Below are 16334 nucleotides of genomic sequence, written 5' to 3'. Positions count from 1 at the left end.
GAGGGAGAAACAGAATCTGAAGTAGGCTTCAGGCTCTGAGCTGTCAGCACAGAGCCCCAGGCAGGGCTCAAATTCACAAACCGTGAGATCATGACCTGAGCTGAAGTTGGACGCTCGGCTGACTGAGCCACCCGGGCGCCCCATACTGGTATTTTATGCAGAAGGCAATCGGGCATCATCCCAGATTCCTAGACCAAAGGTCCAGTGATCGATACTTCAGGAGACCCAGGACTGAACCTAAGGATGGATGAAGGCGGGGAGGAAGAGGGATCATTAAGACATCAGAGAATCAGGGGCACCTGGGTGGCTCAGTCGGTTAAGCAAGTTCGTTGGTTGGTTACATTGGTTTCAGCTCAGGTCACTGTCTTATGGTTCATGAGTTCAAGCCCCACGTCGGGCTCCACACTGACAGCACAGAGCCTGCTTGGGATTCTTTCTGCCCCTCTCCCGCTCACTCTCTCTGTTTCTCTCTCAAAACAAATGAATAAGCTTTAAATAAAGACATCAAAGAATCAATGATAATGAAAGCAGGCTGAGGCCTGGGGAGAATTCCATGGGCTTTAGTCAACTGGTCAGTGATGAAAAGTTACCTGTTGCCTGATTCGCCTGTCATTCCTTCGGGACAGGGACTGTGACCCCTTTGCCCCCACCCCAGAATTGATTACAATACCTATGCACACGAAATACACAGATATTTGAGGACACAGGACAAAATTCCATAAGTATTTCTGAGCACTGTGGTGGTCTGCTTAATGCCTCTCCCCAGGGACATCCATGTCCTGGCCCCCGGAACCTGTGAATATGTTGCCTTATATGACAAAGAGGACGTGGCAGATGTGACTGGGTGAGGATCCTGAGACGGGGAGAGTGTCCTGGATTAACCGAGCGGGTCCGACTTAGGCCCAAGGGTCCTTACAAGCGGGAGGCAGGAGGGTTGAGGTTGAGGATGGAAACAGAGGAAGAGAAGGAGAGAGAGAGACCGGAAGATGCTTCGCCGCTGGCTCTGAAGGGGGCGTGAGCCAAAGAACACAGGCGGCTTGCAGAAGTCGGCAAAGGGAAAGGAAACCGGTTCCTCCCTGGAGCCTCCGAGAAGACCCAGCTCGTGGACACCCTAACTGTCCACCAGTGAGGCTGCCTTTGCACTTCTGCCCTCCACGAGGGCAGACATCAAACGGTGTCGGCTCAAGCCGCGGGGTTTGTGGCGCTTGATTACGGCAGCCGCGGCTGAGCGACACCTGAGGGGAAGAATCGACAACAGGGGCCGCCTCCCCCCGCCCCGAGCTTCTCTGAGGCAAGTGGCACATTCTAGCGGGGATCAGTTCTCGCCGTGTTCAGATCTGCGTCGTCCTGACCGGACGTGAGTTTCCAGAGGATGGGTCCCGAGCCTCTTTGCCTCCCCTTGCTGAGATCAGAACAGCTTCTGACGCCCAAGAGTCTTTCCGTAAACGGCTGCCGGGTGAATGAATAACGGGGTGGAATGAGAGGAACCAGAGCAAGAAAGCATCACAGCAAGCCTTACAGGTCTCCCAGCGGCGGGAGCAAGGTGTCGGCCCGGCACTGCATGGTTTTGTGGAGTAGCCACCGGGGTCCCGCAGAGAAGTCTTCTCTCTACCTCCCCGAGAGGATGCCCACAGGACACAACACAAGGGACTCAGAGAGAGGGGACCGGCATTTGTTCAAGGGCTGTCCTGGCTATTAGGTCATTTTGGCCTCACCATATCCCTAGGTAGTAGACATTATTGTTCCCTGTTTTACAGCTGAGAAGCGGAAGGCTGGAGAGCGTGGCAAGCTGAGTGCCCGGCCCAGAGTCCTGCCATTTGGGGGCGGGAGGGCTCAAACCCATGGCTGTGTGAGTCCCAAAGTAATGACCTTTACCGGCTCCTTGCCAGGTTGCCCTGCTTCTTTTGCAAGAAGAGAATCCCCCTCGCCCCCGCCCCTCGCCACCTTCTTCTGGTCGTGGGATCACAGATGCCCATCTCCGCGCCGTCAATGAAAGGGGCTGTCGAGGGGTCCCAGCACGAGGGCGGTTAAGCCGGTCCCTGGTATTTTCAGGTCTGCCTCCCGCGTCCGCCTCCTGCCCCTCAGGCCCCATACCTTGGTGAGCTTCTTGGTGCTCGTCTTCAGGGCCACGGGCAGCAGCAAGGCCAACTCCTGCAGCTTGCTGGTGTGGTTTTTCCTTTGCTTCCTGTTTTGGGCCAAGAGCCGGTTTGGGTTAGGACAGCCCAAATAGAAATTGGCCCCCGACCCCCAAACCCGTGGGGTCAGTGTTCGCCATCTCAGAGACACTCCCCGCCCCTGACACCTCAGACGGAATCCTGGGCATCATAGGTCGTCCTCAGTCCCTCGTCCAAACGGTCATCAAATCTTGCCCGGTCCCCTTCCAATCTCTTCTCTCCACCCCCAGGCCCTGGCCTGGCCCACATGTTGGCATCCCCCTAGCTCTCCTGGCCTCCTGCCCGGCCTCCGCCAGCCCATACTGTCTACTAGAGTAGAGGAGGTCTTTCCGAAACCCGGATCTGCCCACGGTTTTCTCCTCCGTGCAATGGGAATGAGGACGTGCATTCGGGCTCAGAGGATTTATCAATCGGACTGAATAAATCAGTGCGTGTGAAGCTACCCAGCACAGAGCCTGAAACATTAGTTGACTAATAAGTGCTTCAAATCTCTCAACGCCATTCTATTAGTGACGGTCAAGTTTAAACCCTGAACACAGCTTATCACGTCCCTCAAGGCCTGGGCCTGCTGACCATCCTGGTCTCATCTCTTACTTTCTCTGGTTCTCTCCCGTCACCTGACTCTACCTCCTTAGGACAGGTGAGGCACTCAGCTAAGGTCCCTCAGCCCCAGGCTCACACACTTCTCTGGGCCCTGCTCTGAGCCGAGAGCTGGGAGGGCTGGGGACACGGTATCTCTAGCCTCTAGAACAGCGTCTGGCACGTCTTGGGAACTCGCCACATCTTTGCTAGATAAATAAATAAGGGCACGACAGAAGCTGACTCCTGGGGGGGGATGCAGAACATCCAGTAGCTAATCCCCAAATCCATAATTCATCACTTACCCCCGCATCCACACCTCCACCCCCTCTCGTGACAGATGGGGACACAGAGACAATGGAGTCTCTCTCCCAGATGACACACCATTGCCACTCCTCACATGACTCCTTTTGAAGGCCCTGACCCCCGTTTCGGCCCATCTTTGTCTCCCCTTCCTTGGGGCTCAGTTCAGTTGCCACCTGCCCCAGGCAGCCCCTGGGGACCACCCTGGCCTTCCTCCCTTGCTCGCAATGTCCACAGCACTTGGTCGCCTGTGGCGTGGCCACGCCGGAAACACTCCCCTGATCACAGGCAGATGTTAAGTTCCTACTCACACCTCCACAAACTAACACGTCCTCCTGGCCAGGCCCCTCGCTGGACGCCATGGGAGGTGGGAGAAATCAGGCTCCTTGTCTCGAGAAGATGGGGGAGTAGTGTGGGAGACTCACTTATCTCCCTGGCTGAACTCTGGAGTCCTAAAGGAATCTTTCTTGTTCACTCAGCAATTACCTACTGTGTGCCAGGAACGGTGATGGGTGTTAGGGATAAATGTATAGAAACAAAGGGGAGCCTGGGTGGCTCAGCTGGATAAGCATCTGACTGCAGCTCAGGTCATGATCTCATGGTTCGTGGGTTCAAGCCCCACACTGGGATCTGTGCTGATAGTGCAGAGCCTGCTTGGGATTCTCTCTCTCTCCCTCTCTCTCTGTCCCTCCTCTGCTCTCTCTCTCCAAATAAATAAATAAATTTTATTTTAAAAGTATAAAAAACAAAATACAGCCCCTTCTAGAGCCCACAGTACAGTCAGGGATAAAGGCATTAATCAAATTGTCAACAAGGGGGGCGCCTGGGTGGCTCAGTCGGTTAAGCATCTGGCTTCAGCTCAGCTCATGATCTGACATTCATGGGTTCGAGCCCCGCATCAGGCTCTGTGCTGGCAGCTAGCTCAGAGCCTGGAGCCTGCTTCAGATTCTGTATCTCCCTCTCTCTCTGATCCCCCCCTGCTCGCACTGTCTCTCTCTGTCTTTCAAAAATAAATGAAAGAACATTAAAAAAAATTTTTTTTAATTGTCACACAAGGAAACATAAAACTCCAGTTGGGACCAGAACCAGCTACACAAGTTACTGGGGAGAGGAGCCTTGCAAACGACAGTGTGGGGCCCCCTTTTTCAAAAATTAAGAATTTCTAGATGGTGAGAGCAGAGCATCAAACCAAACGTCAGGCTCTGCCAAGCACAGGGCTCTGTAATTGCACGAGTTGCACACCCAGGAAGTTGGCCCTGACAGAGACAAAGACACCTGCATGGTGTTAGGGGGGCTTGTCACAGAAGTCTTAGATCTAATCTATGAGGTTTTCCCCGAGGAAGGAAACCTGGCCAGAACCCGTTCTGAAGGATGCGTGGAGATGAATAGGTGAAGAGGGAGCAAAAACACTGCAGATAGAGGGAACATGTGCAAAGGCCCTGTGGCATGAGGAAGCATAAAGAACTCAAAGGAAAGCTGCCAGTGTCTTGGCACAGAAAGCAGGGGGTCTTGTCGGGTGACACACGGCTGGAGAAGATAGGGGCCACAGAGGCTCATAGTACAGAAGAGTTTTGGCTTTATCCGGAGACGAACAGGAAGCCATGAAAGGGCGTTAGGTAGGGGAGGCCATATTTAGTGTACCCTCTCAAAACTGCTATGAATACAGAAAATTATACATATTAGTCAAGTGGATGAAAGCAAAAACAAATCTCTGGTCTCAAGTTACTTCCCGGTAGAAACCATAACTTTGAGGGGCTAGGGGGTCTGGCGTTCTATCCTTGGAGGAAAACTGGGCGAGGCTGACCTCTAAAGTCCTGCTGGGCCCCGATATTTACTTTTTGCATACCACTTCCCCTCGGTTCTGGAGGAGCCCCTGGAAGTCGCAGCGAGAAACAACACAGAAAGCAAGGAAGAAAAAAACGTCCAGGCCTATTTCGGTTCAAGGTGTTATTTGACCATGCCTAGGAAAAAGAGTTCCCTATCAACTGTAGTCCCTGCGTTTTCACTCAGGGTTTTGCAAAGCACCGAGAGGGCCTTCTGCCTGCAAACACAGAAGTTCCAGGAAAAAAACTTAGAGAAGAAGGGTGACTAGGCATCACAAAACCTTGCCATCTCCTGGGCAGTTGTCCAGAACAGGTGTGACCTGGGCTTGCCTCCAGGGGCCTCTGGGCACCGGGCGCTTCCTCCCAAGGCTGCCCCTTTCTGCACTGGATAGTTGGGGGTTCAGACAAGCTCTTTCCTCGCAGTGTCTATAATTTTCACCTGCTAATTCCAGCTCTGCCCCCAGGGTCCTCAGGGACCAGCCCGCTGCATCCCCGTGGGTCCTTTTGACCTTTCTCTAAACCGCCAGGTTCCTCTCTGCCTTAGGGCTTTTACTATTTCCTCCTCCTGGAATGTTCTTTTGCCCTGATTGTTGTATGGCTGTTTTCTCCTTTGCTGTTTAGTACCTAGCTTAAATATAACCCCCTCAGAGCAGGCTTTCCTGACCAACTGAACTAACTAAACACGTTCTTTACCACATCTCGATGTCATGTATCAGAATCTGAAATCTTCTTTCTTTATTATAAATACCACAGGGCAGGGATTTTTGTCTCTTTTATTAATTGTAATATCCCATGCTGACTTACCCATTAGGTACAATAAGTATAGTGCATAAGTCTGGTGACACTTTTAAAAGGGTTCATAAAAATACTTTAATTCCTTTTTTTTTTTTTAAAGATTTTGTTTTTAAGTCATTTCTACACCCAATATCAGGCTGGAGCTTGCAATCCTGAGTTCAGAAGTCACATGTTCCACTCAGTGAGCCAGCCAGGTGCCCTAAAAATGTTTTAATTTCTTTAAAAATCTATACCGATGTTGTTGTAAACTATAATTTAAAGTATGTTTTGGGGGGGTGCCAGGGTGGCTCAGTTGGTTGAGTATCTGGCTTCGGCTCAGGTCATGATCTCATGGTCCATGAGTTTGAGCCCTGCTTCGGGCTCTGTGCTGACAGCCCAGAGCCTGGAGGCTGCTTTGGATTCTGTGTCTCCCTCTCTCTCTTCCCTTCCTCAACTCGTGCTCTGTTTCTCTCTCAAAAACAAGTAAACATTAAATAAAAAAATTGTAATAAACATTTTTAAGAGTTAAAAACAATTTAAAATATGTTTTTAATGAGGGAAGGGCTCAAGAAGGCAACATGGCCTAGGCCCATGAAAGTCATGCGTTTCTCTGACCATATCCCAGCTCCTAGAATAATGAACAGCACTAAGTCAGTGTTCAGCAAAAAAATGAACTGGCTGGCTCAGTCGGTTAAGCAGCTGGCTTTGGCTCAGGTCATGATCTCATGGTTCGTGGGTTCGAGCCCCATGTCAGGCTCTGTGCTGACAGCTCAGAGCCTGGAGCCTGTCTTCGGAATCTGGGTCTCCCTCTCTCTCTGACCCTCCCCTGCTCGGGCTGTCTCTCTCTGTCTCTCAAAAATAAATAAAAACATAAAAAAAAAAAAGAGTAAGAGCTGCCCCAAAGTGGGACAGAGGCAGCCTAATAGTTGGTTATAAGCCCCAGCGTTTGAATGAGATGGAGTTAGACTGAAATCCCACCTCTGCCACTTGCTGTGTGACTTTGGACAAATGTTTTAATCTCCCTGAGGCTGTTTTTTTTTTTTTTTAATGTTTATTTATTTTTGAAAGAGAGAGACAGAGCATGAGTGGGGGAGGAGCAGAGAGAGAGAGAGAGTTAGACACAGAATCCGAAGCAGGCTCCAGGCTCTGAGCCATCAGCACAGAGCCCAACCCAGGGCTCGAACTCACAAGCCGTGAGATCAGGACCTGAGCCAATGTCAGACACCCAACCACTGAGCCACCCAGGCACCCCTCTGTGAGGCTGTTTTTAACTAATTTATAAAATGGAGGTGGCTGGAAAGTTTTGCCTGGAGGGTGCTGAGCCTAACACCTGGCACATGGAGAGTGCTCACAAAATGTTACAGACAGAAGGTGGACAAAGAAGGTAATTTTGTCAGAATTTTCTAGGGATAAGGGATGCTGAAGAATGGGGTGGAAGGTTGCTAAAATTGTTGTTTTTTGGTTGACCAACATTTAATCCCCCTTGTCTGGTAATAATTTCCTTTGGCACCACCCCTCCCCCACTCTCAGACTACTGGTCCAGAGAGGTCAAACCCCAACCTCCCCCTCCAAGAGGCAGCACAGAACTAAGGTCCAGCTAAGAAGAGTCACAGTGATTGGTTCAGGATTGGGGTCATAACCCAACTTTGGCCAATCAGAATCCATGGGTCCTGGAAAGAGACTCCCTGCTGGGCTTGTCAAGCTGGCAGGAAATGGATCTGGAGCTGCTGGAAGCCATCTTGCCCTCAGAGAGAGAGCCTGCTTCAGAAGGAAGCCGAGAGAGGCAGATTCCTTGCCTGGAAACAGCCAAGCCTGATGCCCCTGAATTTTTTGTTTAAAGGACCCTAAGAATCTCCTTTTATGCTTAAGCTGGTTTTAGTTAGGTTTCTGCTAAATTGCAACTAAGAGTCTTTATTAATACCATGACCAACACCCACCTCCCCTCCACCCCCCCATCTAGAAAGGGGGAAAAGAGAAATACATTGTTAGTGATCTCTGGGATTCCAGGAGGAATGGGCAGCGGGAAAGGCATTCTTCATTTTCTTCACAGTGCTCCTTCTGAGCACAGTACCTAAGTAGAGAACCTGAACAGAGCAGATGCTTAATTTTGGAGTTAATAAGCGAATGGAGAGATGGATGGACAGTTAGTCATTTGGGGAGACTGTGGGGATAAGCTTTGGAGGGACCTGACGCAACCCTCAATCTGCTGTGAAAATCCCCTCTACGAGATACTTGATAGGTTCTTGACGGATAAATGAATACAGGAAAACAGAGAAAGGAAGGCGGGCATTTAAGAAACTCAGATTGTCAAAGCCTCCAAGGGCCTCAGAGACCATCTCTGGCAGCCACGTCAGAGTTCTCTCAACTTGAAAATGGCGGTCGGGGCGCCTGGGTGGCTCAGTCGGTTAAGCCTCCGACTTCGGCTCAGGTCAGATCTCACGTTCGTGGGTTCGAGCCCCGCGTCAGGCTCTGTGCTGACCGCTAGCTCAGAGCCTGGAGCCTGCTTCCGGTTCTGTGTCTCCTTCTCTCTCTGCCCCACCCCCTCTCATGCTCTGTCTCTGTCTGTATCAAAAATAAATAAAAATATTTAAAAAAAAAAGAAAAGAAAATGGCGGTCATATTCACCCATACTTCCTTCTGGAGTTGTAAGGACTAAAGAATATCATGGAAACCAAGGGCTTAGGGGAGAGTCTGACAAACAGTGAACATTATTGTGATCATTCAAGGACGGTGGCCTAAGCTATCAGGGAGATAGGCAGGGGAGAGCCCTTACCTCTCACTTGGACCCAGGCGGCTGCTTTTGGGCCGTTCGGGGGAACTCTGGTGTCTACTGGAATGTGCCATCTGCAAAGAGGGGAAACAGAAGGAATTATTAGTGACCTCTGGGATCCCAGGAGGAATGAGCAGCAAGGTGGGCAGCCTTCATTTCCCCCATGTCGTTCCTTTGAGCCCTCAGACAGCCCCAGGGTCCCCAACCCTCCCCACAAATACGGGCCCAGAGACCAAATTCAAACCCCTGAACTCTAAACTGAAGTCCACAAATCCCAAACTGTAAGTCTGGGCCAAGTTGCGCTCGGCACCTCAAACTAAAAACACGTTCCCAAACTTTAACTTCAGAACTTCGGTCTTAATAGTGAGCCGTCAGTTGGCCAAGCCTGAAAACGGGCTTGAGAGCTCTGGACCGTGATGTTAAGACACTAACACCAGTGACTTTAAACTCTCAGAGTGAAGCTCTAAAACCCCCAAAGATGCCCCCCCTTACCTATCAGCCCTCAACTCTAACACTCAGATACTCTAGACCCCTACACTGTCCACTTCTGATTTCCAAATGAAACCCAATCCCAATCCAATTAAGATCACAGACCACAAGCCTTAATAGAGCACCCAGACCCTAAAAGAAGAAACCCAAGCCCCCAAAGCCAACCAGAGTCACCCACAGTGACCTCGGATCCAAAACGAAAGACCTCTAGACCCTGGAAGTATCACTCAGACCTTCATATGTAAACCGCCCACCCCAACCCCACCCTTGAGATCTCACATAGAGGTCCCAAAATTGACACCCCTTAATCAACGTGGGGACTCCAGGCCCTGAAATTTAATCCTCAGAGTGCCACATTGTGACTTCCTCCCCGAAATCTCACACCTCATAGTCCATACTGAGGTTCTAGACCCTAAATCTATACCAAGGCTTCAAACGTCCCAAAGCAGACCTTAGGCCCCCAAATGATACCCCAGAACTCAACATCCCCTCAGGCTCGCCTGATTCCAACAGGGGAGCTTCTAGTCACAGGATCCCCTCCCCCCTTTCAGATTCCAGAACTAGTTAGATCCAGATACAAAGCGGGAGAGCCCAGGGCTCGGATCCGTATCTGAAAGCCCCAACACTCTTCAGAGTCTTCAGTATCTCACACTTGAGCCTGTACCCCCAAACCTAGGCCCAGCCTGAAAGCCAAACCCCCGCTCTGCTGCCCATCGCCTGCCTTGCTCCGAGCACCCGGGGCGCATCCGCCTTCCTGTCTCCCTGAACTTCCGGGAGGGAGGCCTCGATCACTGAGTGCTGCTCCTGAGCGGCCCCTGGGGCTCCCCCTATGGGGGTGACTCTGGTTGGCTCCCCTCAGCCTCCAGCACCTGCCTCTGGACGTGCAAAACGGCGTGAGGCCCCCCCTTCTGGTCTCACGTAGGACCCACACTCAGGAGCCCAATCAGACAACGTCTCGCGCGCGCGTCCCTGGGAGGCTGGCTGTGCGCGCCCGAGCCTCAGGCCACTGCGTCCCCCAACCTGACGTGGGTTGGACGCGAATCCCCCTTGGCTCGAGGCTCCCTGTGGAAGGGAGCAGAAGCGAGCGCCTGAGGCCAGGCCACGCCCCCACCAGTTCCCGCCAAAGTGTGCAGGGCACGAGACAGAGAGGCGAAACGGCAGGGTGCAAGGGGCTATGCGCAAGCGCGCCTGGGGAAGGGCCCAGGCTTCCAGCGTGCCTCGTGCCTCCAGACTGTGCCTTTGGTTGTGCGCGCCAAAGTGCCCGCCAATCAGCACACAGCCAGCTCCACCACCACCCCGACCTCACCCCGCCCCCCGCCTGGCCACGCCCCCTCAGCTGATTGCTGAAGTCCAGGACCCCCGGGGTCCTGAGGAGGCGGAGTCTCCCCAACTGCCAACTCTCAGGAACACAGAAAGATCTGGCCAGTGTCCTTTCTGGCCTTCAAACCACCTCTTCCCTTCAGTGCATATCCAATGAAGACGTACGCTGTGCCAAGGATCATGCTGGAGGTGGAGAATTTAGCTGCGGTCTTCCCAGTGCGGGCAGGAAGGCTCAGCGACCTTAAGCATCTGGGGAGGCAGTGGCTGCGTTAAAGAGGGATAAACTGAGTAAAGATTCAAAGAGGAGGGTCGTTGGAATTGGTCTTCAGTAGCAGCTCCCCTCACGAAGATATATGTTCCTTGATAGACCAAACACTCTTTTAGAAAGCTCTTTCTGATGGCCTGTGAGGTTGGACTGCAAAATACAGCTTAAGGGAAAGCGATCTGACGACCAAGTGGAGAGTAGGGACCTTGAGTCCAATCCATATCAGTTCCAATCACTTTCTTGCTGTATTGTCATGGAGAAGAGGTTTAATCCCTTTTTGCCTTAACTTTTACAAAGTTGGGACAACACTTGGGTTGTCTGGGGACGCCTGGATGACTCTGTCTGTTAAGCGTATCAGCTCAGGTCAAGATCTATGAGTTCGAGTCCTGTGTTGGGCTGTTACTGACAGCTCAGAGCCTGACGTGGGGCTCGAACACACGAACGTGCGATCATGACCTGAGCTGAAGCCCGACGCCCAACCGACTGAGCCACCCAGGCGTCCCCCCAAAATTTTTTTTAATACTTGGGTTGTATCCAGGATGTATGGAACATGGTTAGTACGCAATACGTATTTACACAACACTTATTTACACTGTCCTGGGTGTTTGAAGGAGATAAAAGGTGCCTGTCCTCGTGGGGCTTCTACGATGTTGACTAGTTCCTAGTTCGTGGGGCTTTCCTTCCTTCGAAGACTTAATTTGATCATTTGTACACTTGATCTTAGCCAAAAGCCCGAGAAGCGATGATAATTTGATCATTTGGAAATTAGAAGGTGATGGTTAGAAAATTGGGAGGTGGTGGTGATGGAGATGGGAAAATGTCGGAGAAAGTACAAGGCACTGTTAATTATTATGTTAATTAGTATAAGTAAAGGTGCCCAACTCTCCAGCCCTCACAAACGTCTCTTAGCAATTTGCAGAATTTCTTTCGAAGGGCCCCGGGCCAAAATGGAGGAGGCTGGACTCCATCTCCCAGTGCGCGCGGCGGGGCTCTCTCTGCGCCTGCGCCGCAAAGTGCCCTCTCCGCCTCCTGGGAGTTAGAGTCGATCTTCTCCTCAGCCCGCCCAGTTTGCTTCCTTTCTCCACCTCCAAGCTTGATAACGCTGCCTTCTGGGAGGTGTAGTCCGTGGCCACTCGGACTCCAATTCCCAGCGGGCTTCGGGGCGGGAACCCGGAAGGGGAGGCTGGAGAGGAGCTAGTGGGGGAAACCCGCGTAGCCGAGAAGAGCTGCGGCGCTGAGAGATGGTGAGAACCCCGAGCGGGGGCTGGGGACGCTTGAAAGCTGGGGCGGAGGTTCGGGACCAGGTGGCGAGAAGGAAGAGGCAGGGGCTAAAGAAGAGGCTGGACGAGGAGAGATCGCTTTGGGGAGGAGTCTGGGAGAAATGGGAGCCGAAGGGAGTAGTAGAAGAATGGGGGCTGGGGAGGGGTCTTGGAGGTGGGGAGAGAGTCGAGCCTTGGGATTGATTGTAAGGGAGCTCCGAGGTGGGGTAGGGAGTCCCGAGTTGGAGACGGGGCTGGGCGTCCCGGCAGAGGCCCCGAAGGGAGCAATTTTGAGGGGAGTAGCCTGGGGGATGCGGAAAAGCATGGGAGTCAGGGCTAGATGAATGAAGGGGTTTCTAGTCTCCGAGAGAGATGCCAGCTGTGACTGCGGTGGGTTGGGGCCTCTAGATCGGATTGGGGGCAGGAGGGCAAGCTGAGGTGGTGGAAAGAGAAATCACTGGTAGAGTGGTGTGTTAGTTAGGCTACCGTACTGGGAATGGGTGGAGAGCATGAGATTAGGCGCCTGGATGTAGCGATCGTTTGCCTAGACCAGCCAGAGACTCCCAAAAAACTGGACAGGCACAGAACTAGGAGAAGCTGGCCAGAAAGAGCCACAGAAAGAACCTTTTGCACTCTTCATTTCTCCAGCGGGATCTCAAAAAGTGTAGTGGTCGACGTGTATTGGCATTCAGATCTCTTATTCAGTCACTCCTTTGTGACCTGGGCAACTCTCCCTTCTCTGAAACTTGGTGCCCTTATCTGAGTTGTGGGAACAACTTGCCAGTGAGAAGAGGGGAGGCTTCTTAGGATTGTTACCCTCTCGCAATTAAGTCCCCAGTCTCAGAGCTGTTGGTGGGAAGTTCCCCACCCCAGGAATGTGACTGGGTCACCTGTGCTAATGGATTCCCTCCTTATCAGTCCAACTCCAGAGGCAGTTTCTCAAAACTTGGCCCTGACCTGGGAATATCCCAGCTAAGAAGCTTGCCGGGGCTCTCCCCAGTGGATTACAGCTAACATTTATGGTTTAGAAAGCGCCTGGTCCTTCTCTTCGCTCTTTGTGCATATTAACTAATTTAATTCTGGCATTAAAGGTGTAGGTGTAGGTGCTGTTATTATTTCCATTCTACAGAAAGGAAGCAGAGGCACAGAGAACTTAAGCAACTTCCCTAATGTCACCCAGCATTAAATGTTAGGCTCAGGATTCCAAGCTAGACATACTGGCTCAGAATCTGCTTTCACCACTGTGATTTAGTCCCTTTGCCTTGTACTGAAGTGCCATGAGGAGGGCAGAGACGCGGGAACAGAGGCAGTCTTCAGTTTGAATTGTAGTTCTCCCATTCATTTGCTGTGTGAGCTTGGGCAAGTCTTTTGACTTCTTCTTAACTATGAAATGGGACCCGCAACCATAGGAAGGTTAGAGGGTTCAGGGATGTCAGCACATAAAGTTCTTGGAGTAAGTGCTCAGTACACACGAGTTATATTTTTTGAGCGAGCGTGGGAAATAAACTAGAGAGAGAAGGTGGAAGACAGGACCAGTGAGGGAGTCGTCGGTGAGGCTGCCTCCTTTTATTTCTCTCACAATTGCCCCCGTATCTCACTCTTTCTGTGTCCCACCCACTACCCCTGGGCTCCCATGTCCAAGGGCGCCTCCCCAAGGGGGGTGCTCAGAAACTCAATCTGTCCCCACTCCCATCCCCATCGCCAGCCAAATATAAATAATTCACTTGCCAATGGCCAGCCTGGCCCAACTCCAGGTATTTCAGTGAATTGGAAATATTTCTAACAACTCTGTTTTCTTCCCCCAACCTTTTGGTCATTCCAGCCTCACTGGGCAGTTTGGCAACTTTGTAATTCATCTCGAAACAGTTTGGTTCATTTGTTGTGAGGCTTCCTAAGTTTATCACATTAAGTTTTCTGACTCTGATGGGAAAGTTTATGGTTAAGAGCGTTGGCCTCAGGCCCAGGTTCATATCCCTACCTCTGCCGCTGTGTGGCCTTGGCCAAGTGACGTTCCGACTCTGGCCCTCAAGTTTCCTCGTATAAACTGGGGCCACATTCCACCCATGGGGCTCTTGTAAGGAGAAGATAAGGTAACATATATAAAATGTTTAGTGCATACGACGTATAAGGTCTTTTTATGATTTTTATTCTTTTGAGAAAGAAAATTATTATTTTTTAAATGTTTATTTATTTTTGAAGGAGAGAGAGAGAGAGAGAGAAACAGAGTGTGAGCGGGGGAGGGGAGAGAGAGAGGGAGACACAGAATCCGAAGCAGGCTCCAGGCTTTGCGCTGTTAGCACAGAGTGCAAGGCGGGGCTCGAACTCACGAACTGTGAGATCTTGACCTGAGCTGAAGTCAGATGCTTAACTGACTGAGCCACCCAGGCGCCCCCGAGAAAAAAAATTATTGAGCTTACGCTTTGGAACTGGAACACTCAGATTTGAATCCTGGCCCCATTACACACTAGCTGTGTGACTTTAGGCAAGTTGCTTAACCCCTCTGGACCTCAGTTTCCTCTTACGGAAAATGGGGGTTCCTTCCTTGAGTAGTTCCCAGTGTTGATAGAGCACCACCTGCTATGTCAGACTGACACCTTGCCCTTAGGGAGCTTGCTGTTGTCACAATGCTGGTGGCATTTGTGCTCATTTTTCATCGTTTTTCGCATTTGGGTTTTCTCTTACTGAGTCATTCACAGCCCCTCACGCTAGCTTTGCCTGCTTGTCATAGCTTTCAGGGGTCTTTAACCCTTTGTCTTCAGCTCTCAGTGAATTCTCTGAAAGCCTATTGGTTTTGGGGAAAGTTTGCCAGCCTCTCACTTGTCCCTGTGCCTATGTCACATCTGGGTCCCCTGAGATAATGTGACACTCCCCCCCTTTCCTTTATTTGTCCGTCTTAGAAAATGTGTCTGCTTTCCAAGTCATTTTGCCTTTTCTTAAAATCTTAAATGTGTTTTTCAGCCTGTGCTTGTCCAAAGCTTACTCCTACAATGATATTTTTACCATTTCTTTCTTTCTTTCTCTCTTTCTTTCTTTTTTTTCTTTTTCTTTTTCTTTTTTTTTTAAGTAAGCTTCATGCCCAGCATGGAGCTCAATGGAGGGCTTGAACTTATGATCCTAAGATCAACACCTGAGCTGGGTTGCCTGGGTGGCTCAGTCGGTTGAGCATCCGACTTCAGCTCAGCTCAAGATCTTGAGGTCCGCGAGTTCGAGCCCCGTGTCAGGCTGCGCATGCTGACAGCTCGGAGCCTGGAGCCTGCTTCCAATTCTGTGTCTCCCTTTATCTCTCTCTCTCAAAAATAAATTAAAAAAAATTTAAAAAAATTAAAGACCTGAGCCGAGATCATGAATTAGAAGCTTAACTGACTGAGCCACCCAGGCGCCCCTACAATTTCTAATGGTATATTTTTAGCAGCTCTGGTAATGCCATATTATTCCTAAAAGTACAAGTTTTCTGAAAGGTTTGCCTTGTCACCTGCTTCGTGATGCCATCCTGACCCCTCGATTAAGATCATAACCTTCCCTGTGGGGTTCCTGGGTGGCTCAGCTAGTTAAGCGCCTGACTCTTGATTTCGACTCTTGATTTTGGCTCAGGTCATGATCTCATAGTTTATGAGATCTGACAGCACAGAGCCTGCTTGGAACTCTCTCCCTCTCTCTCTCTCTCTTTCTGCCCCTCCCCAGCTCATGTTCTCTCCCTCCCTCCCTCCGTCTCTCTCTCTCAAAAATAAATAAACTTAACCAAAAAAAAAAAAAAGATCATAATTTCCACTTCCACTCCCAGTCCTCCTACTCGCCGTACTGTGTTTCCCCATGGCACTTGGCACCTTGGAACTTAACTTACTCTATTTTTACTGTTGCCATCTCCAATTAGCATGTGAGCCCCAGGAAGCCGAGGATTTCTGTCTCTTTTTCCCTGCATACCCCCAGGGCCCAGAACAAGCACCTGGCACACAGTACCTGCTCTGTTAATATCTGTTTCATTAATGGGGGGATGCCAGCAACAAAGGCACGTCCATATTTTGGTTATTATGAAGGACTCAGGTCAGTTTCACTTCCGAATTATGAAATAAAGAGAGACAAAAGCTTTGGTTCCGCCCACAATTTCCAAACCTATGTAGTCTCACCTTCTCTTAATAATCCCAGAGCAGGGGGCGGGGTGGGGGGGTGCCAGGGTGACTCCCTGACTCCCTGGGTTAAGTGTCTGACTTCCTCTCAGGTCATGATCTCGCGGTTTGGTTCATGAGTTCGAGCCGGCATTGGGCTCTGTGCTGACAGCTCATAAGCTGGAGCCTGTCTCCCTCTCTGTCTGCCCCTCCCCTACTTGCGTGTGCGCACCTGCGCTCTCTCTCTCAAAAATAAACAAACATTAAAAAAATAACAGGGGCGCCTGGGTGGCTCAGTCGGTTGAGTCTCCGGCTTCAGCTCAGGTCAGATCTCACGTCCGTGGGTTCGAGCCCCGCGTCAGGCTCTGTGCTGACAGCTAGTTCAGAGCCTGGAGCCTGCTTCAGTTCTGTGTCTCCTTCTCTCTGCGCTTCCCCCTCTCATGCTCTGTCTCTCTCTGTATCAAAAATAAATAAA

The 16334-nt window shown here is 50.9% G+C and overlaps 2 protein-coding genes across 4 annotated transcripts in view; one reads left to right on the top strand and one right to left on the bottom strand.

Moving 5' to 3' along the window:
• Nucleotides 1-16334, bottom strand: part of BHMG1 (basic helix-loop-helix and HMG-box containing 1) — a 33136-nt gene that overhangs the window by 11661 nt on the left and 5141 nt on the right. Inside the window, exons 2-3 of the mRNA XM_029924317.1 lie at nucleotides 8427-8497; nucleotides 2095-2275 (exon numbers count right to left, since the gene is read on the bottom strand). Coding sequence (XP_029780177.1) covers nucleotides 2095-2275; nucleotides 8427-8497 — 252 coding nt within the window. The remainder of the gene's footprint in view (nucleotides 1-2094; nucleotides 2276-8426; nucleotides 8498-16334) is intronic.
• The window catches only part of FBXO46 (F-box protein 46), a 15463-nt gene continuing 10787 nt past the window's right edge, over nucleotides 11659-16334 (top strand). For all 3 annotated transcript variants that reach the window (XM_029925652.1, XM_029925648.1, XM_029925651.1), the window contains exon 1: nucleotides 11659-11741. The gene's annotated coding sequence lies outside the window, so the exon portion shown is untranslated. The remainder of the gene's footprint in view (nucleotides 11742-16334) is intronic.

This window comes from Suricata suricatta, chromosome 16, assembly GCF_006229205.1.
Source record: "Suricata suricatta isolate VVHF042 chromosome 16, meerkat_22Aug2017_6uvM2_HiC, whole genome shotgun sequence".
Lineage (NCBI taxonomy): Eukaryota > Metazoa > Chordata > Mammalia > Carnivora > Herpestidae > Suricata > Suricata suricatta.
The sequence above is the reverse complement of the archived record's forward strand: the minus strand, read 5'-3'. Positions and strand labels throughout refer to the sequence as shown.